At 47.9% G+C, this 26323-nt stretch overlaps 1 protein-coding gene and 1 long non-coding RNA gene across 4 annotated transcripts in view; one reads left to right on the top strand and one right to left on the bottom strand.

Moving 5' to 3' along the window:
* PAX2 (paired box 2) overlaps nucleotides 1-6558 on the bottom strand; it is a 132748-nt gene extending 126190 nt beyond the window's left edge. The window contains exon 1 of the mRNA XM_084635216.1: nucleotides 6372-6558. Within this exon, the coding sequence (XP_084491342.1) occupies nucleotides 6372-6396 (25 nt within the window). The 5' untranslated portion in view covers nucleotides 6397-6558. The remainder of the gene's footprint in view (nucleotides 1-6371) is intronic.
* Nucleotides 1037-22879, top strand: LOC311524271. 3 transcript variants are annotated; one of them, XR_014712512.1, is made up of 5 exons: nucleotides 1037-1152; nucleotides 1724-2014; nucleotides 3486-3563; nucleotides 22258-22319; nucleotides 22779-22879. It is a non-coding gene; the product is annotated as an uncharacterized lncRNA (long non-coding RNA). The 3 variants fall into 3 exon arrangements; XR_014712513.1 differs by lacking the exons at nucleotides 22258-22319; nucleotides 22779-22879 and adding an exon at nucleotides 18089-18203; XR_014712514.1 differs by lacking the exons at nucleotides 22258-22319; nucleotides 22779-22879 and adding an exon at nucleotides 3979-4150.
* The last annotated feature ends 3444 nt before the right edge of the window (nucleotides 22880-26323 follow it).

Below are 26323 nucleotides of genomic sequence, written 5' to 3'. Positions count from 1 at the left end.
TCAAAATATTTGAAATCCTAGTTCATTTCTCCTTCCCCTGGGGATATAGGGAGGACGGAGGGTGCTTCTTATAAGTATGTGCGGGGAGAGAGAGAGGTGGACGCTGCTCGGCTGTCCCAGACAAACTGGGTCCAAATGTATCTTGATTTTGGTATGGAGCTCTGGGAGCCATAAAGCCAGCCTGTGCTGGGTTTCCCTTTGCTCCGGGCAGGAGGTAGGGGTAGGGCCTGGGATTTTTTTCCCCCGCTGGAGGTATTTTTTGTCCTCCTCTAATTTCTCCATAAAACTCCAGATGACTGAATTAGACGCTTTTTAAAGTCTCCTTCTAATCAGCGTTAAGGGGAGACCCTCCCTCTCTCCCCTTCGTCTCTGGTTCTCTCTCTGCCTGTCCAAGGCTAGTTTGCCTTAGGGGCATTTGCAAATGCTCGGATTTACAGTTCTCTCACACACAAACCCATTTCTATAACCCCACTATAATGCACCCATAAAACGGGGAGAGAGCGAAAAGTGCTGCGGATCAGCGAAAACCCCTTCGCTCTCCCATTAAAGTCCCTGGAAAGGGTAATTCCAGCAGTCCCAGGGGCCGAGGTGGGTAATGACTGCCTGGAATTCATTTCCAAAAATCATCGCACAAAGAGACCTGAGGACAGAAAGGCAGCGACTGCGTCCGGCGCCACAGTCGGCTCCCCATGTTACAGGGCCAGGCGAGCAAGTTTGGTGGAGACTTCTTCACACTCGTAAGAAAGTAACATATTTCCCAGTAACTGCTCTTTCTTTCTTTCTTTCTTTCTTTCTTTCTTTCTTTCTTTCTTTCTTTCTTTCTTTCTTTCTTTCTTTCTTTCTTTCTTTCTTTCTTAGCTACGTAAAGGCCAATTCTTTAGGTAAATGAATCCATCAGAAAGAAAGAAAGTTTCAAAATGTGGCATTTCTAGCAGCTCTTTCCAGTCTCTTTGTAACCCTGCCGCTCCCCCACCCCCCCTCCACACTTTTTCTCCCCCGCCCCCCCGGTCCCGTTTCGGAACTGGCTGGGTTTATAACCAGAGGGGATCTGAGGGCGAGTTTCTTTGGGGAAGGAAGGCCCAGTTTCGCCACTGAACAAAGAATGAAAACGAACCAACAAAGGGATCCCCCTCCCCAGTGAGGGAGACGCAGGTGAGGAGAGGGCTTGGGGAAATTTGCCAGGAGCAGTCAGGGGCTCCGGTCTAGGGAGTGTATTTGCATATGGGGGCATTTTCAGGGTCCGGGCACAAACGGGCCGTAAGTTTCTGGGGGAGCCCCCACTTTCCTTCTGGGAAAGCAGCGAGAAATGGCGATTTTCGATCGTCTTTATTTTTTTGAAGGTGACGATTCCCACCACCGGTCAGAGCGAAAGCCCGAGTCTGACGCCTAATTAAAAAGAGTGGCAGCGAGAGTCATTCATCTTTAGCATCAGCTGCTAACGGGCTCGCAGTTCTAGTGACTCCGAGGACAGGACTGTGAGAGAGGGGAGTCGAGAGAAGCAGGCGAGAACGGATTTAATCAGAGCCACTGGGAAAGGGAAGGAGAATTTACAGAGCGGGGGGGGGGGGAAGGGGAAAGAGAGAGAGGAAAGAGAAACGAACCCCCCCCAAAGGAGTGACTGGATGAAAGCAGGCAGGGAAGGATGAGGGGGGCAGACTCCGGCTCCCCAGATCTAAACTGTAAGCAGGTACCAACCCTTTCCATCCCCCCTTTGCCTCTGCAGGATCAGAGAAGCGAGAGAGACATCGGGGGAAAAACCACCCGGGCTAGAGAGAGCCAGGCAAAGGAAGAAAGGATCTCCACTGAGCTGCGGAAGGTTTTGCCCACCTCGCCTGCCGCTCCTCTCCTTTGCCACCCTGCTCCCTTCCCTCCGTCCTCCTCTCTCTGAGGTTTACAAACAAAACGTCACCAATTGATAAGCCTCTCGCTGTGTGTGTTTGTGTGTGTGTGTGTGTGTGTGTGATCCTCACCGGCCGGACTCCCAAATCTGCCGCTCCCGACTCGTTCACTACCTGTAAGTTCAGAATTACAACCTTCTACTTCTATGCAAACTTTTCTTTGTAAGCGTATCCTTTCTCTGGGAGGGAGGGAGGGAGGGAGGGAGGGAGAGAAACAACCAGCAGGGGATCAGTTAATTTCTGACACGCAGGTTTGCCGCCCCAAAGTGGGCAAACAAAACAGCCCCTGTGGATTTTGTTAACAATATACAGAATCAATAATTTAAAAAATTATATGAATTGTGATTAACCGAAAGAAATCTTTAATTGACCAGGCTGAGGGGGAAGACTGTGGCATTCATTCTTTGGGGGAGAATACACATGTATGCCAAGGTTTGGTTTCTAATTAAATTAGCACTAATTTAGAGTGTGTGTTGGTGTGTTTAAAATGTATCTACTCGGTGACATTGAGGTCGGGGCCACTTTAAATGAAAATCTACCTTTCGCCTCCAGGGCTCCTTTATTAAGGGATAGCCGGGAGCGCAGCGTCCGGCAGAAAACTAGGCTGTACTTTCCATTAGGAAATGCCAATCAATCCTTTTCAATACACCAATTAATAAATCCGATTGGTGACAGCGCTTCCAAGGTACCTCTCTGGGGGGGTGGGTAAGTGAGTGGGGACGGCGAAGTTAGAAGGAAACTGTCCTCAAATAGCAGCCAGACCCCTTTCCCCCCTCCTCGAGGCATGTCCTGAGAAGCATTCAGATCCTGAGCTTAAAAATAAGTACAAGGATCTCCCAGCCAAAACCAGAATGAGATCTCAGGCGAGGCAAAGGTTTGGGGAGCCAGTATAAAGCCCTGGCCGGTGGGAAACAAGCCGGGTGTTAGAAAGGGGGACACAGAAGAACGGAAGGGAAAGAAAGAAAACGGGGGGGGGGGGTGATGAAAAGGAGAGAGAATTCCCGAAGTGGAGCCTTCAGGATGAGTCTCTAAGCCTCCCGTGTAGTTAAATTAGTACACTTTAGTGAGATAGCTCAGTGGCGAATATTTTGTGAGTGTGTGTGTATACACACGCGATTAGAACAGGGCCTGTAAATTCCCCTCGTTATTTTATTTATATTTAGCCTGCACTTATTTAAACTACACCCCCTCTCCTTCCCCACGCCACGCAACTCTAACCCGGGGAATAAACATCATCGGTTTTGTTCGGTTAATTTCAAAGTGAACGGCAGCCCCAAGGTTTCATTTTTCATAATTAAAAGGAGGCCAGGAAGCTACCAAACTCCTCCAAGCTGGCAATCCATCCTAGGTGGGTTGGTTGCTCTCTCTCCTGGTGCTACGCTCTCCACATATACAAATCGGAGGGGAAATGGGGGGGGGATAGTGGCTTTATTATTTTTTAAAAGAAACGGGTAAACGTAGAGCATACGGGATTGTGTCGTAGGACTTTGATGCTCGCTCTGTAATGTAGCCGTGACATCGGGTCTCCTTTCTTTGAAATGACGCTGCTAATGCGAAACAAAACAAATGTTGTGAATATTTGTGTAGCTGTAGGAAGCCACAAGAAGTTCCCAGCCAGGCGAGCGGCCCCTTTGGCGGAGGATGGCGGAGCTGGGACAGGTGCAGGTATGTGGTGGAGGTGGGAGAGGGTGGGTGACGGGGCAGTTATGGGTGGTGAAGCCCCCTAACTGGCTACATTTCCAGGTTACTCCATATGGCCAGAACAAAATCAGACAACAACTATCTGCGTAGTCCCTTCCTGCCAGCCTCGCCTCCCTCCAGGGAAGCACTCACATGCCATTTCAGACTAATAGTGCTAAAGGAACTGATCACTTTTCTCAAAGCTGAGCCAGTCAAAAGGACCCTTAAAACAGAGCGCGAGGTTCCCGAGAAACCTGCTACTAATAGCTAAATAAAGAAATAATACACAATAATAACAAAAACCCGGCCGCCTGTCTTAAGAAAGGGGAGCGAACGAGAAAATTCATATTATTGCACGTGCTTTCACCCTGAAAATCGAGATTTATTTTTTTACACTCAGGGACGGTGGCCGTTGGTCCTGGTTTTGGTGGTGGGGCAAAAGCCACTTTTGCGAGTCTCTAATGTGCGGTGTCAACACAGAGCAGAGGGGCAAGCGCAGCGGAGGCTGATTTTACAGGTTTGCACTTCAGAAAGGAGAGAAGTAAAAAAGAAGAGAGAGATTGAGATTGAAAGAGAGAGAGAGAGAAAGTCTCCCAGGCAGCCTGATCCCATTAGCTCCGTCCTTGGGTTGCATATTTATACGGTCTAGGAGGTGAACAGATGGACTATCAATTTAATTCCATCTTCAACACCATCAGAGATTGATTTTCTACTCGCTTTTAATTTTGCCATAATTAATTAGATCATTACAACTGTTTGCTATTGATCTCCCTACTTAAACCTCAGATGCAAAGGGACTTCGGCAGACCCTTTAAAAACACAGAAGGGAAAAGGAACACAGGGTATATATTCACAATCAAATCCACTATATATGCACAATGAACGTACCTATATTATGGATATATATAATCCTACTCATATATCTGTACTAGACCTGCCAGAGGGGTGTGTGCATATGTATGTATATATGTATATGTATCTCTCTATCTCTCTGCCTAGATCTGTATACATGCGCGTCCGCATTCCCAGGTTCCTAGCTCCTGGATATTGCATTTTATGACTCGATCAGAAATGGCAAAAGAAAATCATAGCAACAAACATTAGTTACCAAACGTAACATGGAATCCTCCCCCCCCCCCCAAGCCCTCCCAACCCCCCCCCCCAAATCCTGGCTCTTAGCAGCAGCTAGACGCTAAGACAGCAAACGAGTCAGCTCTGGCGCACAGCAAGGTTTGTCACATAAACCTCAACTCGGGTTCTGTTTTTCACAATGAAATTAAAACCCCCAGCTCTAGATGTAGTTTGAAAGAATCAAACTGCACAATTGTGCGCCTAGCCCGTGATCAGCCGGTCAGGAGCCCCGAGGAAATTCTCCTGCACAGAAGGGGTTGTTTGAAGCTTTGTTTGCAAATCAGTAAAAAATAAAAAATAAACAAACAAACAAACAAAAAACAAAAACAAAAAAACCGTCAATGGGAAAAGAAGATTTCCCTGTCACGGCATGGTTTGGGGGCAGGAGGTGGATGTGAAGTAGCTAAATGAAGCCAAATCATTAGCTCCCAGTGTAAACCTCTCAATCCCTGTTCCGAGCTCCAGATCCCAGCGCTGAGACCTGGACTCTCCAATGCCGCTCCCCCAAACCAATGCACTGACTCACAAGAAGCTCAGCACACTCAGAGCTCACAACACACACACGCGAGAACTGCTCGCTCCTCACACTCCCACTGGCAAGGCGCAAACAACCTGCAACACACGTGGGAAACCCAACACACGCACCAAGCAGCCCACGGGAAAAGCGTCCGAGAGGAGATGGATACAATGACTTTAACCTTCTCCAGAGGGGACAAAACTCGTGCTAGGAAAAGTAGAAGTTTCAGAAGTAAAATTATTTACTGGGTAGGGCGGGGGTTCAGTTTGCTACAGACGCAGCCAGCTAGACTGGGAAGGGGAGAGCGAGCGAGGGTAAATACCAGGAGTCCAGACAGTGTGCTGAGCACACACACACACAAGCACACACACACTGCATGTCACAGACTCACAAACACAGAGTGCATGTTCCACAAACAGTGCATGCATGTCACACACACACAGAGTGAATGCATGCCAGCCACACACAATCCATACATTTTGCACGCACAGTCACACACACACAATGCATGTCACAGACATACACAGCGTGCATGCATCACACACACACACAGTACATACATGTCACACACACGGAGTGCATGTGTGCCAGCCACACACAATGCATGCATCTCTCTCTCCCTCTCTCTCTCTCTCTCTCTCTCTCTCTCTCACACACACATACACGCACTGCATGTCACAGACTCACACACACAGAGTGCATGTCACACAAACAGTGCATGCATGTCACACACACGGAGTGCATGTGTGCCAGCCACACACAATGCATGCATCTCTCTCTCTCTCTCTCACACACACACACAAAGTGCATGCATGTCACACACACAGACACAGTGGAGGCGTGTATGTCTCTCACACCCATCTGGACGTTCTCTTGGGGGTTGCCTGCAAAGCACCCACTCTAAACAAGGTGAGAAACCAAGCCTGACGTGGTCTGAAGCGCGGAGGCTGTAGGAAGTGTGCGGGGGGAGGGGTATTTAGCAGGTGGGATGGAAGTGTTGGGGACCTGGTGGAGGAGAGGAGGCCCAGGCGGTGAGGCGGCTGCCTCCTGCCAAGGGAGGGAGTTGGGGTGACTGGCTCATCCCCTCCCTCCTGAATATTCAGGGCTCGCCCCCTCACTGCACCCTCTCGCCCCCGCCCCCTTACCTGCTCTCCCTGAGCTCTGAGCCATGGATCCTTTGCCTAATGGTCCGTCTCCCCGGGACGGCTGCAGCCCAGGAGATCCGCCGCGGCCTTGGCTTGCTGCGCCTCCTCCCCGCTTGGGTGTCCCGCTTTCCCCCGCGGACTCGCAGGATCTAGGCGCAACCACCCACAACTAAACGGTTTCGATAAGAGCGCGCACCCAGCCGCCCCGCGCACACACAGAAAGAGCCAGCCCCGGAGAGAGAGCCGCCGCTCCACTGAGCCGGGGCAGGCGCGGGGGGGGGGGGGGACAAATAACAACCGACGCCAATGCAGCGCTGCCGCTTCTCAAAGTGCAGCGGGACTCACCTGACCCCGGCAGCGGGGCTGGGCAGGGACAGGGGCGCGAGGTGAGGCAGGGCTGCGGAGGAACTTCCTGGAAGTTTACAGGGAGGTGCTGGGCCAGCGGGGGAGGGGAGAGAACTGGGTGCAAGCGAAGGGAAGGCGGCGTGGTGCCAGGCAGGTTTCCCGGCCGGAGAGAAAGGGGGTGGGGAGGCTGGGAAGTGGACAAGGAGGACGGGGTTCAATGCAGCTCATCTAAACAGATGGCCAACTCTGGAGGCTGGCCTGAGGGGCTACCCTGCCCCTTCAGTCTCCAGACATCCCGGGGCTCGCTCGTTTAGCGGGAGAAGCTCACTTTGGGTACATATGCAGGCAGTTTTGTAAAGTCTCTGTGTGATATGATGGAGTTTTGGCTGTGTGTTTCAGCGAGAGGTTTTAAATCACCCGTCTACCTATCTATCTATATCCGATTGTCCCATGTTGGAAGCCCTGCTAAAGACCTCACGGTTTCAAAGCCTAAGCGCGGTGAAGAAAAATCCCCAGGGGTAAATACACCCCCGAGCGAATGTTTTTCTTTCTCTCTTTCGCTTCCCCCCCTCCATCCTTGCATTGATTGAAAATCTCTCTCAGCTCCAACAAGGAGTCCCAGGGAAAATGAACCATTCTCCTATCGATTCTTCATTAAAATTGCATTTCTGCATTTGCTAAATTGGTTTTAAAAAGCTTCCCCTGTTATTATTGTCTTGTCAGGGCCGACAGTACTGGGCAAACAGTATTTAAAAGCTTGGGATTGTTTTCCCCCACAATGAGGCTGAGTTGTTGTTTTTTCCCTAAAGTCTTTAGGAAAATGTTAACACCAGATACAGGGGGACCAATTGCAGCGAAGTAGATGATTGTATAAAATACAGGGGTGGAATGAGACGCTGGTTTCATCACAGTTAAAAATAATCGATTGTAGCTTCAAGCAAAGAAAAAAGTTGCCCTTTAAATATTAAAATAGGAGACAATAAGAAGTCAATGATGGCAGGAATGATTATTTTCCGAAGTCATCATCACAAAGGCTACTTTGTGTTATTGTCTAGTGAAATTCACCAGCTCCCTCACCCGGGCAGAATCCTGCTCCGAGCAAAGCAGAATCGCTGCTTTGAAACATGCCTCCACGGGGAGATAGTTAAATAATTCCAAATACCTCCCCCCAACACACACGCGCACCCCGGATTCCTCCAATCCCGTCCCCAACAGCCGCCGAAGGATACCCCTCCCCAGCTAGTGTGGGGGGAAAACACAGCAAAAGGGACCCTGGGAGATTTACTTTGAGTTCTGCAAACCTCTCTCAAAAGAGCAGGGAAGCAGAAATGTCTTCCTGATGTGTTTATCCCCTAATCAGTTCATTAGTTATAAACAACATGACATTAGAAGTTTGGAGGCAGTTGATATTAATTTTTATTTAACTAGTTGATGTTTAATCCGTCACGCCAGGCTACATCGGAGTGAGAAAGAACTGCCTGACACAAACCAGTTAGAACTTCGCTCACCGCGGGCATTGCCCGGGCCCCCCGACAAACAAACGGGGAGGGGGGGTGTGGTGTGTGTTGGGGTACTTGGGGGGAGATGGGGAAACAGCAATAACGCAGGGGAAGGGAAAGGGAGCCTGTGGGGAATGAGAGAGAGAAAGGGGGAGAGAAAGAGAGGCTAACAGGGGCAGGGGGAGATCCCAGGGCGAGGGCAGAGAGAAAGAGAAAATCAGGGCGATGAAAGAGAAAAATAGCGGGAGTAAAGAAAATAAAAGGGCGAGGGAGAGACACAGCGAACGGGGGCAGGAGAAGAGCGAGGGGTGGGACAGGAGGGAGAGGGAACCAGAGAGTGAGCAATGGAGAAAGGTAGGCAGAGTGGGACGACAAGCGCGGGGGGCGGGGGGGGAGTCCTTGTGCCAACCCTGGCTGGGGGAGAGAGGGGCTCCAAGTATCGCAGGGAGACCCGTGCGGTGTCTCCGCACGCCCGGGGCTGTGGGGCTGTGCTGTATACCGGGCAGTCCCAGCTCGCTGCTGGGCAAGGACCGGGGAGCAGAGCCCCGCGCGTGTCTCAGGTGCAGCGTGGGGCTGGGCGCTTCTCTGCAAAGAACCCTTCTTCCTCTTCATTCAAATAGGCACCATTTAATTAGAGCGGGATTGGCGGAGGGATAAAAGCAACACATGGAAGGATCCGGATTGATGTTGATCGCTCTCTTCCCAGATTTCCGGGATGTAACATTTCCTATCGGGGTCAGGCAAGGGGGCACGGATCCTTTGTTCTTAAACAAAAAGCAAAAGTGCTTACCGAAATAATTTCCGTAAATCCCTGAGTGCCAGACACGTATGTGTACGTGTGTGTACCTATGTATGTACACACACAGAAATATCAGCTATATTTGCTAAACGGATATACCAGTAATTGGAATCTAGAAATATAGACACACCTGCTGTATCATTTATTTTCTTCCTGTATGGACAAACAGGGTACACACGTATATATTTATGCATAGTACGTGTAAGTAAAAGTATATGCATGTGTATATACAATCTAACTAGATATTTACACTATATATATATTTACACGCTGTGCACATTCACATCTATATGTGTGTAAATATCTAGTTAGATTGACTATACACATGCATATACTTCTACATAGTGTATGTGTGTGTGTATATATCTATATATATATGCATATCGATTTGAATGTATATATCTATATCTACATATCTACATTCAAATCGATATACGTGTAAATATATAGTTAGATGCTAGAAAAAGACACACGAACTATATATATTCTCTATATTTTATCCCTTTATAGGCAACAAACAGTACACACACATATATTCTGTATACGTTTATACAGTCTTTTTCTTTAAAATGTATTATAAACATCTATTTATCTATCTAAATGTATATTGTTTTAAATATAAAGCTAATGTTAAAATGATCTAATACACAGGTTAAGGAAAGAGTGTTTGTACATCTGGGTCTAATGCTTAAATTACCCCAAAGTACAAAGTTTAGTTTAAAAGTCATAACATGCATGCAGTACATAATCTCCTATAGTACATAATTACATTAGTAAGTGCACATATTAAACAATTAAAATACCGCCCTGCAAACACAAATAAAAGAGAGAATCACTTTGAATGCATGAATTAATTTCTTTTCCTGTGGTCTGCATAGATCTATATTTGTATTTCTCTGGGCGAGGTATATCTAAAATGAACACACGTATTAGCCAGATTTAATTTTAATATCTATTTTCAGATTAATCAATCACTCCGTCTATCTCCCGTATAAAGGAAATAGTTTACATTCCGAAGAAAATTGCTAGCTTTCCAGCAGTTAATAGTTAACTCTAGAAGAGAAAGTTCCCAGGGAAGTGCAGCGAGAGAGAAGCGACTCTCCCCTGCAAAGTGTGAGCACCTGGCACTCATTCCTATAACTGCGATAATTCAGTTCATAAAACCCCCTCTTGGAGAAATCTGCTCCTTAGTTCCGGGCTCAGATCACCAGCTGACTCTGGTCGTTTTAGGAAATAAATCACGGAGCCAACATTTAAAGAAATAGAGGAGACGGGGGGTGATGGCACAAATCACCTTCTCCATAGGTCAAGAAAGATTTCACTGCAACGGGCAACACTGTCACAAGCAACTGGCTTCCTTGGGGTGGGGCTGGTACATTTTGGTGTAGAATGAAAATGCAGGCTTCTCGCCTGCTTTCCTGTAGAGAATCGCCAGGAAGCCGAGACCGTTCCGTTTTCCTGCCATTGCCTACTGATTAGTCCAATGTCTTTTAGCAACCAGGCTCCACAAACCAGGGCTCACTCTCCCCACCTCCTCCGGGTACTTTCCCCGGACACTGAGCAGGGAGTGTCGGAGGAGGAAGGTAGCTGGGGGTGAGCGCTGGCTTGGGACAGGCGCCTTTGAGCTGGCCTGGTCGAGGGGACTAGAGTGGATGGGCTCCGGGTTTAGAAGTGGGGTGAGCTGGTACAGGGGTGCAGGGAGGTTAGCTGGGTGTTGGGGTTGCCATTGATCCTTTAAGGTGGGTTGGGCACTGACTGCCCAGGCTAAGGGGTAGATTGAGAGGAGCCTGCATCTGGAATAAGGCTTGCTGGAGCAGAGTGGTTTGGAATTCGCTCTGGTTCAGGGGCTGTGTGTGAACCTGCCGCTGGGGTGGTGTTTGGTGTGATGGGGGTAGCAAGGAAGAAGGGGGTGCTCTTGGGCACTGTCAGACTAGAACTGCGGGATTTTGTCTTGGATCCCGGGATTCACTGCAGAGGGAACGGGTGGGAACGGGGTCCACGTTTGCAGTAGGTCCCACCTAGAGCAGGAGTGGGATGGGGGGGGGGGTTGGATGAGGAGTCCGTTGAGGGTGAAACTGTGCTGGGATCCAACTATAGCTGGTTTGCTGTGAGATTAGCGCTGGGCCGGCTTCATGCATGGGCTGGGTTGGCCGGGACTGGGCTGGGTTGGAATTAGCTGCGGGGCTGGGACTGAGCCAGAGGTTTGGGCTGAAGTGGGGCGGGGAACGCTAGGGTTCAGGGATGCTTGGGGCTGTAGAGAGTCGGCAAGAGGATGGCTCTTGGGTTTAGGAGTGGGGTAGATGAGGATACTCATCTGATGCTATAGGGAGATGCAGAGATGGTGCACGTGGTTTGCAATGTGGGTTGGGGTAGGCCAGGGAATAGGGACCCACAGGACCTGGGCGATTAGGGAACAGGTAGAGGTGCTGCCATGGGGCAGAACCAGGATGTGGGCAAGGCAGGCCAGGTTACTGGGTGAACTGGGCCGGGCCTGGCCTGGCCTGGCCTGTGGGGATTTCAGTGCGTTGTTCCTTGAGGGATTAGTGACTAGACCCCCTGGGGCCAGGACCTGGGCTGAGCCGAGCGTCTGGGAGTTCTGAGGGGCGTCATTCTAGGATTTGCATGGGACACACGTGAAGTGACATGGCTGGGTGCAAGGCAGGGACCCAGCGGAGCGAAAAAGCGAACGGGCTGGGCCGGGGGTTAAAGTTGCAGTCGGAGTAAATGGGCGTGTGGGGCAGGGCCATTTGGAAGCCACAGCAGAGCGGATTCAGCCCAGGCTGCAGTACTGGGCTGAGGGGTATCTTTAGCATCATCGTTTGGAGCTCCAGGAAATGATTAACCAAACTGTTCAGAACATTTGCAATTCAAACACCTGCCCTCGCAAAGGGAATTTTAACCATCCATCTCTCTCTCTCTCTCTCTCTCTCTCTCTCACACACACACACACACACAAAGTTGGAGCGGCTCTATCCATCCTTGCTAAAGGGAGACTTTTCTCCCTTCTGAAACGTCCGCGGGTTAAACTTCCTCCCGAAAGCAATACCCGATGCCTGTCGATTCTGACCCAGGCACTGGGAGGAGGACGCTTGCCCTAGCCGGTTGCTATTTCAGGCTAAAGCCCCCGCAGTAACTCCGCTCGGACATTGCACTGGGAGCAGATCCGTTCACCAGAGGGGGCAGTGCAGCCGGCCGGGGCGGGGAGCTACTCCCCACCCAGAAACTCCTGCAGGCTGCAGCTCTCTTCTGCGGTGTCTCCCCCAGGCCAGGTCCTCTGGAGCACTGACGAGTGGGCGATATTTTTGGACACCCCCTGCAGCTCGGCGATAAATCAAGATCCATTCCCAGCCGCTCCCCACACAGAGCCCCCACCCAGCCGAGAACAAAACCCAGCGAAGTGGCTCTGAGATGCAATCAAACTCCCCTAGGTGGCTGCTCAGAGCACGAAAGTGTGGAGGAGTTGCTGGAAGCGGGCAGGGTGCAAGCACATGGCTTGGTGAACTATTATTACTTTTCTTCGGGGTGGGTTCTGAATAGTTTCTCGCTAGAGATCGGGTTTGCCAGGTGAGGAGCTGTCAGCTGGGGTGGGCTGGGTTTGCCCTCTGTAAGGGACAGCCTGGGATGGGTGGAGGGAAACACCTACTATAAAGTTAATAGCCTGGATTTGTCCGTGTGAATTTGTTGGGGCTAAGGTCCTTAGCAGAAACGGAAGGGGAAACAGAGAGAAAATCAAAAGGAGGAGGGAGAGATATAAAGAGAGTGAGGAAATTTTAGTAGCATGAAAAAGAAAGGAAAAGGAGAACATAAGAGCAGGATAAAAGTGAATGATAGGATAAAAACCAGGATGTAGATATATCTATATATTACTAACAAAAGACAAAGGGAGAGAATAAAATGGGGGCAAACTGAATGAGAAAATGAAAAAGAGGGTGAATAGATAGATTATAGTATTTTATTAGTAAGAAAAAATTAGACAAACCAAGAGAATGAGGGGAAAGAGGGGAGAGAGAAAGGAAGGAGGGAAGCAGAGACATGATGAGATTTTTTAAGGGCAAGTCAAACTCTTGGTGGATATTAGCATGAGACAGAAAAAGCGGCAACATTTATCACACATCGTGACGAGGTGGTTTTTACACTGGGATTTTATGAAGCCCCTAAATCGCTGTTTTAAATTGTTTTTCAAGTTTAAGATTTTTTTTGCCACACTTTTTTTTAGCTTGAATTTTTATTCTTCGGTTTAGGATTCTTTCAGTTTGTGTGTGTGTGTGCACACGCCCGCCTGGGACACACACACACACACACACACAGAGAGAGAGAGACAGAGTGTTTAACGCTCCCTTTTTCCCAGAAAGTGACCCCCTGACAGTTCTTAGAGGAGCTGGGGATTTGATTAGGGAATCGGGCCTTGCTCCTGTCCTTCTGCGGCGCTGGAGATCCCATTTATATCTATGCCAGTTCATTTCCCTTCTTCCACCCTCCACAACGAAACAATAATACAAGATACTAATCAATAATCGAACTTCCCAGAAAACTTTGCCAGGAAGTTTGGTCTGAGCTGATTACAGCCTTCGGCTTTTGAATATAACCCCCAGAGGACATAGCGGGGCACAGTCTGGTATTTCTCAGTGGCTTGCCTCTCTCCGGAGCCAGAACTGGGTGGCTAACACAGAGATCCCCGCATCTGATACCGTTCCTACTACAAGTTCAGTTGCCCAAGGGGACTCACACCCAAGGAGGAAAAATAAGCTTGGTAGCGGTAGCAGTTTGAAAACCAATAGAGAGCTGAATAAACAGCCACCTTCCACAGGGAACTGATTTCTAAAAGAGCAGGGATGAAATCCGGGCCCGCTGCTGGTTTGAATGGAGCCGGGATTGCACCCTCGGTGGTTTATGTGACCACACTTGCAGGTTCAATAGCCTGGAATCCATTCTCCCCTCCCAGCGGGGGAAAAGAAGATTTGGAGGTGTGGAGATTTGGAGGTGTGGAGAACTGTAGAAGTTCCAAATACAGTGTACTCTCCCCTGACAGTCTGCTTTGAATGGAGGAGGATTAGACATGCTCTAGGAAAACAAATGATTATAAGTAGAAATAATTGTAATAGTACCCCCACTCGTCGCTCCGGACTGGCTGAGCTCTGCTGTGTGAAGCCTCTCTCTGCATATTCGGAGAGCGACAAAGATTTTTGTGTTTAGGGGGAGGCTAAGAACGTCACTAGAGACTGGAAGAGGCAGGGGGGGATTTAACTCCTGGGCCTGCCACCTTATCCCAGGACCAGCACCGTGTGTCCCTGCTATGGTCTGGGAGCTGCAGAGAAAAGGAAAGTTGCAGGTCTGTCTCCTAACCCTGTTACGGCCGGCTCTCAACCAGTTGCTATAAAGGGGGGGGTTCCAATCTCCCCCAGGGAGGGAAAAGGCTGCAGGGGAAGGAACAAGCTAATTTCAAGCCGATTTCTCATTAGTCTCCTTAACGTCTATAAGGGAGAGAAAATTAGGCACCCAGCACACGTTTTGGCCACTTCATACAAAATGCAGATTTGAGAGATGATGTGAAATGTGCCCTCGAGTCAATGATCACAGATAGCTGACTGCCATTTTTTTCTCTCCTATTTGGAGCTGAGATGAGAAATGCCCCTGAGCTCTCCAGGTCCAGGCAGGGTCCTTTAATAACTGACAAATTGGCTCAAGATCTCCACCCACTCCCATGCAGCAGGAAGGGAAAAAAATCCTTGCTTTTCTCCAGCCAATCAGTAGGAAAGCTCCCTTGTTTCCGAAGCGATCCCTGTGCAAGCAAGGACAGAATTTAGCAACTGCGAGACAGGACTCGGCTCTTGGGCATGTGTCCCTTTCCAAGATCTCTTTTGCTGCACCCCCAGCACAGCCAAGTGAGGGGGGCAGCTTCTGAGCGCGGTCCCGCACAAACAACCAGCTGCATTAGCAAAAGAAAGCAACCCGCCCATCGGCTACCAGCCCTGGAAGCACATTTCAGCAGAGAAAGTTGCTAAGGGCGGTGTGTGATGGGCACCGCTGGCTGCAGGGATAATTTGTCGCCAGGCCAGGCGTTCAATCTGCTGGCAAGCCCTGAGACTAAAGTTTTGCAGAGTCGTGGAGGGATTCCCCACCACCCCGACACAGAGACATTGCCCGAGCCTTTAGAGAGAGAGAGAGAGAGAGAGAGAGAGAGAGAAGTTTAAGGAAACTTAAAAGGAAGCTGACATGCTTAGCCCAAAGTGTGCCACCTTCATCTCTCTGGCACCCATTGGCATGGAGGGGCCAAGCAGAGAGTTGGGCTTCTAAATCGAAACCAGCACAAGGAATGCTGGAGCGGGAGGCTAGAATCAGGAACAAGTATCAGTTAGGACATGAACATCCAGTCCACTCTTTGGCATTCTCAAATGCATCCCCCCCCCTCACCCCCACCTCCCAAACAGGGAAGAAGGGGGAGGCAGGGGAATAGAAAAGGAAGGAAAGGCAAGAAGAGGGGGAATATAAATAAAAGCTTTCCAGTCCGCTGGAAGAAGAAATGTGTATTTCTTTTTTCTAAACACTCCTAATTTTTCAACCCAATTGAAAATAATAAAATGTATAAAGAAAGCAGGGATGCAGTTTTCCAGAGCTCAGCTGCGGAATAACTCCTCATCATATGCACCGATTTCTTTGATTAATCCCGAGGTCTAAAGCAGAAGCAGCTCCAGTATGAAACCTTGCACGCCAAGCTGCTTCTGCTTCCCTACTTTGTTGGGATCGTTTATGTGCATTTTTTTTTTTACAATAATTTGAACTCCTTTCCCCCTTACCATACCCATTTTTCTGAAGCGGTATCTGCTCCCTAATTGCCCTGAATACAGAGCTGGGGGTGACCAGACAACTGAACCCTGCTGGTAATTGCCTCGATGGCGCAGTGGTCAGAAACCTACAACTGCTCTAATTCCGAGTGGAAACCTGTCTACATAGTTCTACATAGTCATATAAAGACTCGAGAATCTATATAAAGACATATGTTTCTATACACGTGTGTTTATATATCATACCGGCATACACACATATACAAATGTTCATCGCTGTGGATATTATTTTAGTCATATAAAGAATTGAGAATATATATATATATATATATATATATATATATACACATACACTATAATATATATTACCAATTCTTTGTATATGACTATCTATGACAGTTCTTTATATTATCAATTCTAACTCGTTGTATACCAGTTCTCTGATTCTCTGGATAGACCTGTATATATGTGTCCAGTGAAATATATAAGTAACCAATTCTCTATAAAATATAAAACATTTAATATGTAAATGTATTATCGGAGATAACCAATTATTTTTAAGACACCAAGTTAATATTTCACACACACACATACAGAAAGGTACACAAGTATATAGACATAAGTGTATATAGCTCCGTGTGTTTATATGGATATCGCTTTCTCTGGGCATGTGTATATAAAATATTAACCTGATGTCGTCGTATAAAGAATTGATACGATCTGCACAATTCTTTACTCTTTCGCAAGATGATTTTGTTGTTGCTAAAACAACACTCCTATTTCTCAAAGAAACTCCTGTTTCAGGGGTTTGTCACCCTAAATACTAATACACAATATTGAATAATTTCTCCAGCTCTTGTCCTGTATCATCCGACTTTGAATTAACCACAAGCGTCACATTTCAGCCTCTGATGAATGTAACATTTGTCTGTGCATTTCGGCGGGGTGGGGGGAATAGCCCTGCAAAGGACACGACAATCGTGGTCTATTTGATGGCTACCTCGCAGGGATCGGAGTGGGTTTGATTCTTGCTTTGCTGGTTTAAACGGATTCATTTTCAATCCACAGCCCCAAATATGATAGCGCTGAATACTGTCTCTCTGTGTGTTTGTGTGTGTGCAAATACATTTTTTGCCCGCAAACTTATTTGAAAGGAACCCAAAGAGTTTCTGGCTGTGTCTGGGCTGCCCAGACAGGGGGCTGGACCCTTTGAAGAATGTCAGTTCTGTGTTGTGTTTGATTTTCTTGCACTGGCTCAGGGCTGCTTCGCAGGAGGCGCTAATTGGAGTGTAACTGCCAGGTCATTGATTTCATGTTACCGGAGCTGTGGTGGGTTTTTTGTTTTTTTTTCCTGTTTGTTTGGTTGGCTTTTGGACGTGAAATTTCAGCCCAGATCAGAGGCCCTTGGAGGCGGGTGCAAAGCGGCATCCCTGGCCCAACTACCCCTGTCTAGGCGATCCCACAGAACCCAATTAACGCAATCCACACGCTGCTTGGGAGAAAAACCTACACACGCAGCGATCTTCATACCGTATTTCCCCTTTGGTGGAAATCTGAGTGCAGGAGAATTATCAGTGGCTTTTAAATAACAACAAACGCTGGGGGGGGGGGATAAAAATAATTAGCCCCACCCTCTTTGGGTTTCAAGGGCTCTAATTAAAAACCCGAAAGGCAATTCCTTGGCAATATCTAATAATAGAATTAGCAATCGGTTCCATCATTTCACAGAGGGATTTACTTCGAGGGGTAGTGTGTGAGCTCTATTAATAATAATAAAAAACCCTGCTAACCCTCTTTTTAAAATTAATAACTCTGTAATTATAATAATTTTATGTGCCTTTTTATAAGAAGAGGTTAATGTTGCCACAGTCTGGGGATAGGAAGGATGAAGTGAAGCGAGATACTGCTGCTTAAACTGACACCTTCCTGTTTTAGTAGGAGACATTATTATTAGCAGACATCTGCAGGTAGAGAATTAAAATTAAAATCGCTTTCAACAATTCAATACACTTTTTATCAGCCATCTATCTGAAAATCATGAACATTCATCATCAGAGGCATTCTCCCTGAAAACAAGAACCCATTCAAATTTTATACAAATTATCATATTTATCATAGTCTGAAACTCTGGAGTAACATCTCCACAAACTGTCTGCTAACTCCCCAGGGAACTGAATTTCACTCCATAGCGGCTCATGGCAATTCTCTCTCTCCATCCTCCCCCCTCGCCCCCCTTCTTCCTCTGTCTTTCTTCTGGCCCTTTCACACTCCCTGCTTCTTGCATCTCAACAGCCTTGAGAATGGAGAGAGAGCGGAGAAGAGAGAGAGATGCAGCCACAAGCAACATTAAAACGACAGACAACAGGGAAAGCCCCCCCCCCCCCAGTTGCAAGAGAAGTAAGTTTCGCCTCATGCCGTAACAGTTCACAACTGTCAGTAACAGTTTTGGAAGCAGCCGGAGTACTTTCCCTTTAATTGGGAGTATTTACAACAGAACTGTCCCGATTAATTCTCAATTAATTATTTATTATTATTATTATTATAACGCTTAATAAAGTCAGTAATAGAATAACACAATAATAGAATAACCTGATTTTCCTCCGTGCAACCTTTACAACACCGCGACTGCTTTGGCGTGAAAAATTCAGTCGGCGCTGCAAAATATATTGGCTGCCGTTTATCTGGGCACATCGGGCTGGCGACAAATCAAACGAATCGATGCTTTGGGTTTGCTGCTCTGGATCGGACAAATCACTGCCCAAGCCGCGCGAATGACAAGAAGTTCATCGGCTCCGCATCAGTGCAGGGCCCCCACTGAACCCCCGAGGAATTGTTGGGTAAAGACCATATTCCTCGCAAAGAGGGAAACCAAATGACCCAGAGGCGCAGACTGGACTGGGGTGACCCAGGGCATTAATGCGCCTAGCTGATCAGATAATGCACAGGTGGGCTAACTCCACTCCCGCATTACTGCTTTTCATAGAATACCAGGCTTGGAAGGGATCTCAGGAGGTCATCTAGTCCAACCCCCCTGCTCAAAGCAGGACCAATCCCCAATTTCTGCCCCAGATCCTAAATGGCCCCCTCAAGGATTGAACTAGTCACCCTGGGTTTCAGAGTAACAGCCCTGTTAGTCTGTATTTCGCAAAAAGAAAAGGAGTACTTGTGGCACCTTAGAGACTAACCAATTTATTTGAGCATGAGCTTTCCTGAGCTACAGCTCACTTCATCGGATGCATACTGTGGGAAGTGGGTTTAGCAGGCCAATGCTCAAACCACTGAGCTATCCCTCCCCCTCCTCTTCCTTCGCTATACAATTTGCATTGTCTTTTTCTTTCTTTTTCTCTTTCTTTCTTTGGCTATCCATTTTATAATGGCTAGATCCCACCTTTCTGTGGATCTAACTATTCAATTAGGGCGGATACAACTGGCCTCACGGTTTAAAGTAACTTTCCAGCACATTCAGATAATAATTCCCTCTGTGGCCACCAGCAAAATAACTCAAGGCTGAGCATAGCCAGGCCTGGTGCCACTTCCGGATCCCCAGATGCTCGCCCCTCCTGCCTGCCAGACCTTGGAGCCCTGTGGCTCTGGGGCTCAAGCCCCATGGTTCCCGACTCCACGTGTGCAGTGGACACTGGCTTTGTAATCGCTGCAGTCCCATTTCCAGGGAGGAGGCTGACATATGGGTCGTGCGGGGACCCACTGCAGAGATCCCACCCTCACCTTCCTACCCCCTGGCACGTTGGTTTCCTCCCCTTCTCTGCCCCACCCGCACCCCTACTCTTCCCGCATCTCCGTCTCCTCTTCCCCCTTCCCATGACCCTTTCCAGCCGAGACCTGGCTCCCGACCCTCCTCGGGCACGCGCCCCCCTGCAACAGCTGTGCCTTGTTCTCCCTGCCCGGAGATCCGTGCACCCCGAGGGGCCTGGGGCATGGCCCTGGCGAAGCGGGCAGGCCGGGAGCGGGGGGAACAGTGGGGTTCCCCGTCCTTGAGCCGCTGCCCCCCAGCCTTCTCCTGGGTGCTGGCATCATCCCCCGAGGAAAGGGACCCTCGATAGGGGAAAAGCCCATTGCAAAGGGACGGGAGACACCCACCCCAACCCCGACCGGCCCCCCAATCCCCGCCCCCCAATCCCTGCCACCAGAAGCGAACTGGCCGCCTGGACGTTTTCTTTGGACCACTGGGTAACCTTTGGGAGGGGCGGGGGTAAATTGGGCGAGCTAGGCAAACCCTACAAATGCAATTAGCTCCGGGGAATGGCTTTAAAGAGACGGGGGGGGGGGGGTCCGCAGACGTTGCGACCGAAGGCGCTGCGCGGCGGGGTAAGGAGCCCCCTGGAGGGACTGGGGAATGGGTCCCCCTGATGTTCAATTGGGGCATCCTTAGTGCCCCTCTGCCCTCCACCGAGCACCCCGCTGCATGCCACGCCTTAGAGGTCATGCCGTGGGGCTGGAGCCCTGGCCCAAGTGGGATCCATAGATCAGGCCATTTCCCACCCCCTCGCCTTTCCCATGCACTGTTAGAAACACCGACCCCACCCCACAGCGTCCCTCCCAGGACCCCACTGGCCACCCAGCCCCAGCACCCATCCCACCAGCTGCCTCCTCTCCCTACTGGTCCCAGCACTCCAGCCTGGGCCAAGCGTATCCCTCAGCCCTGCAGAAAAGTAGTTCCAATACAATGTTTGTTAACTAGGTTAGCTAGGCTGTAGAAGATTTTAATGTTGAATTTTATGGCTTTACCACGCTCTACCGTCCTTGTGAATATTGTAATATTGCATTTTTTACAAGTTACTCTTCTGTTAATGTTCCAGCTAGTAACTTTTATAATCCTCCTCAATGAAATTTTTTTGTATTCTTCCGCACCGTTAACCTCAATGGTGGCACCTCAGCCCCTGGCAGGAGGCAGAGATGAAATGAATTCCTCTTTAATCAGAAATAATAATAATAAAAACACACACAAGGCTCCCTCTGCCTTTTATTTCAGCTTCCCTTCGAAGGGAGAAGGGGGGGGGTATTCAGAAGTCTCCATTCTCCCAGTCTCTTGTGCTGCCTCTGTTAGATCTGGTTTATTCCCCCACATGATGGGGTGTGAAATAAGGAGTCCCATTTCCTTCCCTATCCAAGCTCTATCCAGTTCACCTGACCCTGATTTGCTGGGGAAAGGGACAGAGCAGCTAATCCTCCTGCACTGCTGAGTGTCTTAAGTTGGCAGGTCTCAATAGAGCCTCTTCCAGGATTTTTTTGGGGTAGGGCCATTTTTGCACATGGCTGGGGGCTATTCTGATATGCATCTCCCATGGAAGTTGTTCTGTTTTATTTAAATAATTAACTGGTCATTGCGCCAGAGAAAGCATTAGGAGGACTCTATAACCCAGTGGTTAGGGCACTCACTGGAGACGTGGAAGATTCCTTGTCCTCATCAGGCAGAGGGGAGACTTGAACTAGGGGCCTCCTACATCTGGTTCAGTTCCCTGACCCCAGGCTAATGGTTATGAGGGAGCGAGCACCTCCTGCCCCTTCTTCCTCAGAGCTGTATTGTGTGACCTGTACGCAGGGGCCGATTGATAGGTGGCCTCTGGGCATGCCTAACAGACCTGGCTCTGCACATGAGTTAGGTGGCTGAATGCTCATCTTCCCTGGTTTGTGACTTGCTGTGAAGTACAGGTAAGAGAAAGGTGTCTGGACACCTAGAGTGAGGCAGAAACGCAGGCACCTGGGGACCTTTTACTCCAAATGTTTAGGCAACGAGCACGTTTAGACACCTGCAGGGTAGGTGGCAGCTAAGTGAGAGTTTTGTGGGTCACAGTGGCGCCTAAATATAGGACTTAGGTGTGTAAGTACCTTTGGGGAGCCCCCCAGAGGACCCCAAGCCCTAGACACCAGTAGAGCTGGATGGTACAGGATCTAGAACCATACCAGCCTAGCAGAGGTGAATTTTCAGTTAATAATGTGCTGAAACCTATTATGTTAACTGCCCCCCCATACTTCCTTAGATTTAAATAGGAATAAAACCCTACCCAGACAAAAAGCTGTTGGTGCCATGATGATGAATTAGACTTGCAATGGAAAATGGCCACCCAACAGGAAAAAGAATCCTATCCCAATAACAGACCGAATGCCCCCACCCCTGGTGAATGGGGAATTCTGAATGTATTTCTAACTTGATGAGATGGTTTGTATTTCCCTTGGTTGTTAGTCTTTCAGAACTTTGTTCTGATACTCAGCCTAGACTGTGGCTGAGATGGCAATATAGGCATTGCTTGCATATTCATGACAGCGGCATGAATAGGAGTCAGCTACTAGCTAGGGCTATATCTCAGGCTGCGGTCCCCTAGAGCAGCTAACTTGCAAATCTCACAATATTTGGTGTTTTTCTTAAAGCTCTTGGTATCAAGTGGTTATGCGAGAATCCCAGCTCTCCTGTATATTAAAAAGCGTGTTGCTTGTCATTTTAGTTAAAGGAAAAAAGCTTGAAAATGGAACCCAAAATGGAACCTAAAATCTCAAAAACCAGAAGGTAAATAAAAAGAATCCAAATTTTATTATTATTCTTTTAACATTTCATAATCAATAAGCAAATTTCATGATTTTTCAGGGGTCTGATGTGTGATTTCTGAATGCTTGGGGTTGGCTATGTTGCTATAGAGTTATTAAGACAGCTTCTACCTTCTTTGCAAATACAAAACAGGTCATTTCAGTCATCTGAATGGCAAAGATCATTTCCGTAATTTAGAATGCTATTAGTTGATGCATATGCATAATTTGTTTTAAGTTCAGAGTCTAAAGAATAACCTGAAAATGAAAACAAAACAAGCAAAAGCAGTTTAATTATATATACAATTTTCCTGATTTCTCATTTTAATTTTTGTTATTTTTATTATAACTATGTTTGGCAGATTTTGGTTTTATTATAATTTTGAGAGATAATACTGATGTCTATTTTTAAACATTTATTTATCAATTTAAATTTTCACAGTTGGGGAAATTATTGGAGGCATCAGACAATAAATATTTAAAGACAGTCGACGTTGATTTCAAAAAGTTAAAGCTTTAAAGCCGTTGGCAACATGACGTGTTAAAATGTCAAGAGTAGATAGATTTAAATTAAACCCTACTAAATTCTCAAGCAGCATTGTTCTTACTTTCTCTATCTGTAAATTTCTGCTATTATCAATGGAAATATTTTTTTGTTGGTTTGTATGTGTGCAGTAAAATCGACATTTACCAATAAAAATCTAATCTTTCCAAGTCCAATTGTAACAGTGTAGGTGTTTGTTATTTATTTCATGCTCTTAATTTAAAGCAAATGAATTGCACAGCTGCAAATTTCTCTTTAAAAAAGCAAGAGGGTTTATAATCTTTTAGTGGAACCAAATTATTATTATTATTATTTATTTGTATTACAGTAGCACCTTGATCTAAGATTAAGGCCCTGTTGCTCTAGGTACCACACAAACACCTAATAAGAGACATCCCTTTCTGTGCAGAGCTTGCAGTCCAAGACCCTTACTGAGGAAAACATCCCCATGCAGGAAAGCACGTGATTCATTTTAAGACCATTTGTTTTGCTTTACTTAACTTTAAGCACCATTGAAGTCAACAGAACTTAGCATATGCTTAAAGTTAAGCATGTGCTTAAGGGCTTTCCTGAATCAGGGTCTAAACAGAGAAGGCATAAAAAGGGAGTATTATCCCCTTTTTATTGCTGAGGAGCGGAGACATAAAGAAGATGTCAAGTGATTTGCCCAAGGTCACATAGGAAGTCAGTGGCAGAGCTGGGAATTAGCTCAGCTCTCCTGAGTCCGGGTGGACAAGTGCCTAAGTCACAAGGCCATCCTTCCTTTCTAAGGGCCTAGTCGTAGCAGTGGAATGGCTCTCATTGACTTAAATGGTCTTTGGATCAAACCCCTCTCTGGTTTCTTAGTCAGGTGCTCATGCTGGATTTCATGATTTTTGCCCTACTATTTTATAAGGGATTATAAAATGAAATGTCTTAATTGTCTGGGAAGTGCCCTGGGCAAGGTCAGGCCACTTTTCCATTGCATCAGGAGGGGAGATTTAAGGACGTCAGTGACTCAGCCAGAGGTGATGATGGGGCTGTTGCAGGAGTGGGTGGGTGAGGTTCTGTGGCCTGCAATGTGCAGGAAGTCAGACTAGATGATCATGATGGTCCCTTTTGGCCTTAAAGTCTGTTAACGAGTTAATAAATAAAACAAAGAAGAAGCTCAAGAACATGTTTGCTGGATGCACTAGTTTGCATCAGGCTTTTTGCAGCAGCTAATGCCTTTGCACAAACATACACTGGCAGTTGGCTCCTGCCAGCTCCACATTAGCGAAGGGCTCGTGTGAGCCCTGTCTACTCTGCCTCAAGAAGTGCCCAAACTAGCATGCACGATGTGGTGTGACCTTCTGCACAGAAAGCTATGCAGGAATTGGGTATTGGGTTGGCCTTGCCCCTTTTTGACGAAGCCCCTCCATGTTTATAAGATCGACTGCCAGAGGCACAGAATTGCTGCCTGCCGAGGGGCACATTTGATGCAGAAGGGCTCCCCTCCCCCAGTTTTTGATGATTTATACTGCACAAAGAAGGCCTGAAGGTGGGGAAGTCTGGTTCTGCCGGAGGACTATTTGGGATCTCACCAGTGTTTTGGTGATCTGTCGCAGCTTGACTTGGAGACACAGGGAGTGTAGAATGTTTAACAAAGATGTCCTTTCTCGCACATGTTCAATAGCCATCAGAGTTCAATAGGTGTTCACAAAACCCAAGAACTGTACATAGTCTGAGGAAAAATCCTTCTCCCTCTCAGCTTTTAGTTTCCTGTGATGTCATTGTCTCACTAATTATGTAGAAGCCATAGACTCTCCCAGGGTATTGGAGACCTGCTTTAGTAATGAATTGAAAAACAAGCCAAGCCCCAAGATGATTTATTTATTTGTGGTCAAAAGCTTTCCAGGCCATCTTTATCCATCCTAGAGAAAACAAAAGGGCTCAAGGCATTTTTTCCCCCTCCCCATTTCAGACCACCTGTAAGCACTTTAGTCAGGAATACATCTGCTATGGCTGGGTCCTTGCAGAGCATGGCAAGATGTTGCAGGGGATCCTTGTCTTTAATGGCCCTTGGTGGCCACTTCCTTGGCCCCACCCTTGCCTGTCTCTGATGGGTCTTCTGTGGCCTGGGCCTCTGGCTAGGTCACTTACAAGTTCAATCCCCTGGCGAGTAACAAAGGTCCCACTGTTAGTTCAAAATCAATCTCTAAGCTAATAATTTCTCCTGCCCCTCTCAGGCTGCTCTAAAGCCTACTGCTTTGCCCCTACCCTTGGGCCCTGCAGAATGCCTCCTAGACTGCTTCTTCCCCAGCAGGATTCCCCCACTGCCTCCCTTCCCCAGGAGGCTGCAGCACTTCACCTCCAGGGTCTCCCTGCCCCTACAGGACCCAAACCTACTGTCCATGGGTCTCTTCCAGCCTGATGTACTCAGGCATTTCCTAGACAGGGAACCCACCAAGTTCCTCTCTCCTGGGTCTCCTCCTAGCAAGTTCTCCACTGGGTTTGTATAGTCTTTTCCCTACTTTTTCACAGGTGGGTCACAAATTATCATTCAGTTGCCATATCACCATCAGCTGGGGGCTGGCTGGTAGGTCAGAGGTAAGACTGAGCCCAGCTTGCTGTAAAGGGCCAGCCAGCCTGTGACAACATCACACTGAGATTGTCAGCTCTTTAGGGCAGGGACTATCTTTTTGTTCTGTTTGTCCAGTGCCTGGCACCTGGGCATCCTGGTCTGTTAGGCTTTGCAACAATACAAATAATAAAGTCACTCCTCAGAATTAAGCAAGTGTGGATCTTACTGTGCTAATTCAACATGATGTTCACACACACACACACACACACACAGCAGGGGAAGGGGGGGAGAGGAAAGAGCCTTTCCAGAATGCCAAGTCTGAGGGTGCAGAAGGATCCCCACACCAGCATCTGGTGCCAGGGTTCACATTCCCAGCGTTACAGGTCAGAGATCTCCTCACCCCGGAATGGTAGTCCAAGGAGTTACAATCTTCGGAAGAGGCTGATGCAGGGCTGGCTCTAGGTTTTTTGCCGTCCCAAGCAAAAAATTTGCCACCCCAAGCTCCGAGAGCACAACTGCCCAAGCAAAAAAAAAAAAAAAGGGGGGGGGGGAGGCCGGAACGCCACCCCTGGAATTGTGCCGCCCCAAGCAGGGGCTTGCTTTGCTGGTGCCTAGAGCTGGTTCTGTGCTGATGGCCAAATCTCAGGGCTCTGGTGCGAGGCTGTATATTATCACACTGTTAGTGCAGTAGAGCCCATAGCCCAGCCTATTAACACAGGGGATTTTACCTCTAGTTTTAGAGCTAAGTGGAAAATAGCAGCTGTGATCCTGAATGAAGTTATAGGGGTATTGCTGGGGTTAGAGTTGGATTTGCTGCTTGGTGGTTTGGTGGTTTTGCAACCTGAATGGAAGGTGCTGAGCCCGCCTTGTCCGAATGTGATTTTAATATCGATTCACGTAT

Source organism: Lepidochelys olivacea, assembly GCF_965140295.1.
Source record: "Lepidochelys olivacea isolate rLepOli2 genome assembly, chromosome: 7".
NCBI lineage: Eukaryota > Metazoa > Chordata > Testudines > Cheloniidae > Lepidochelys > Lepidochelys olivacea.
The sequence above is the reverse complement of the archived record's forward strand: the minus strand, read 5'-3'. Positions and strand labels throughout refer to the sequence as shown.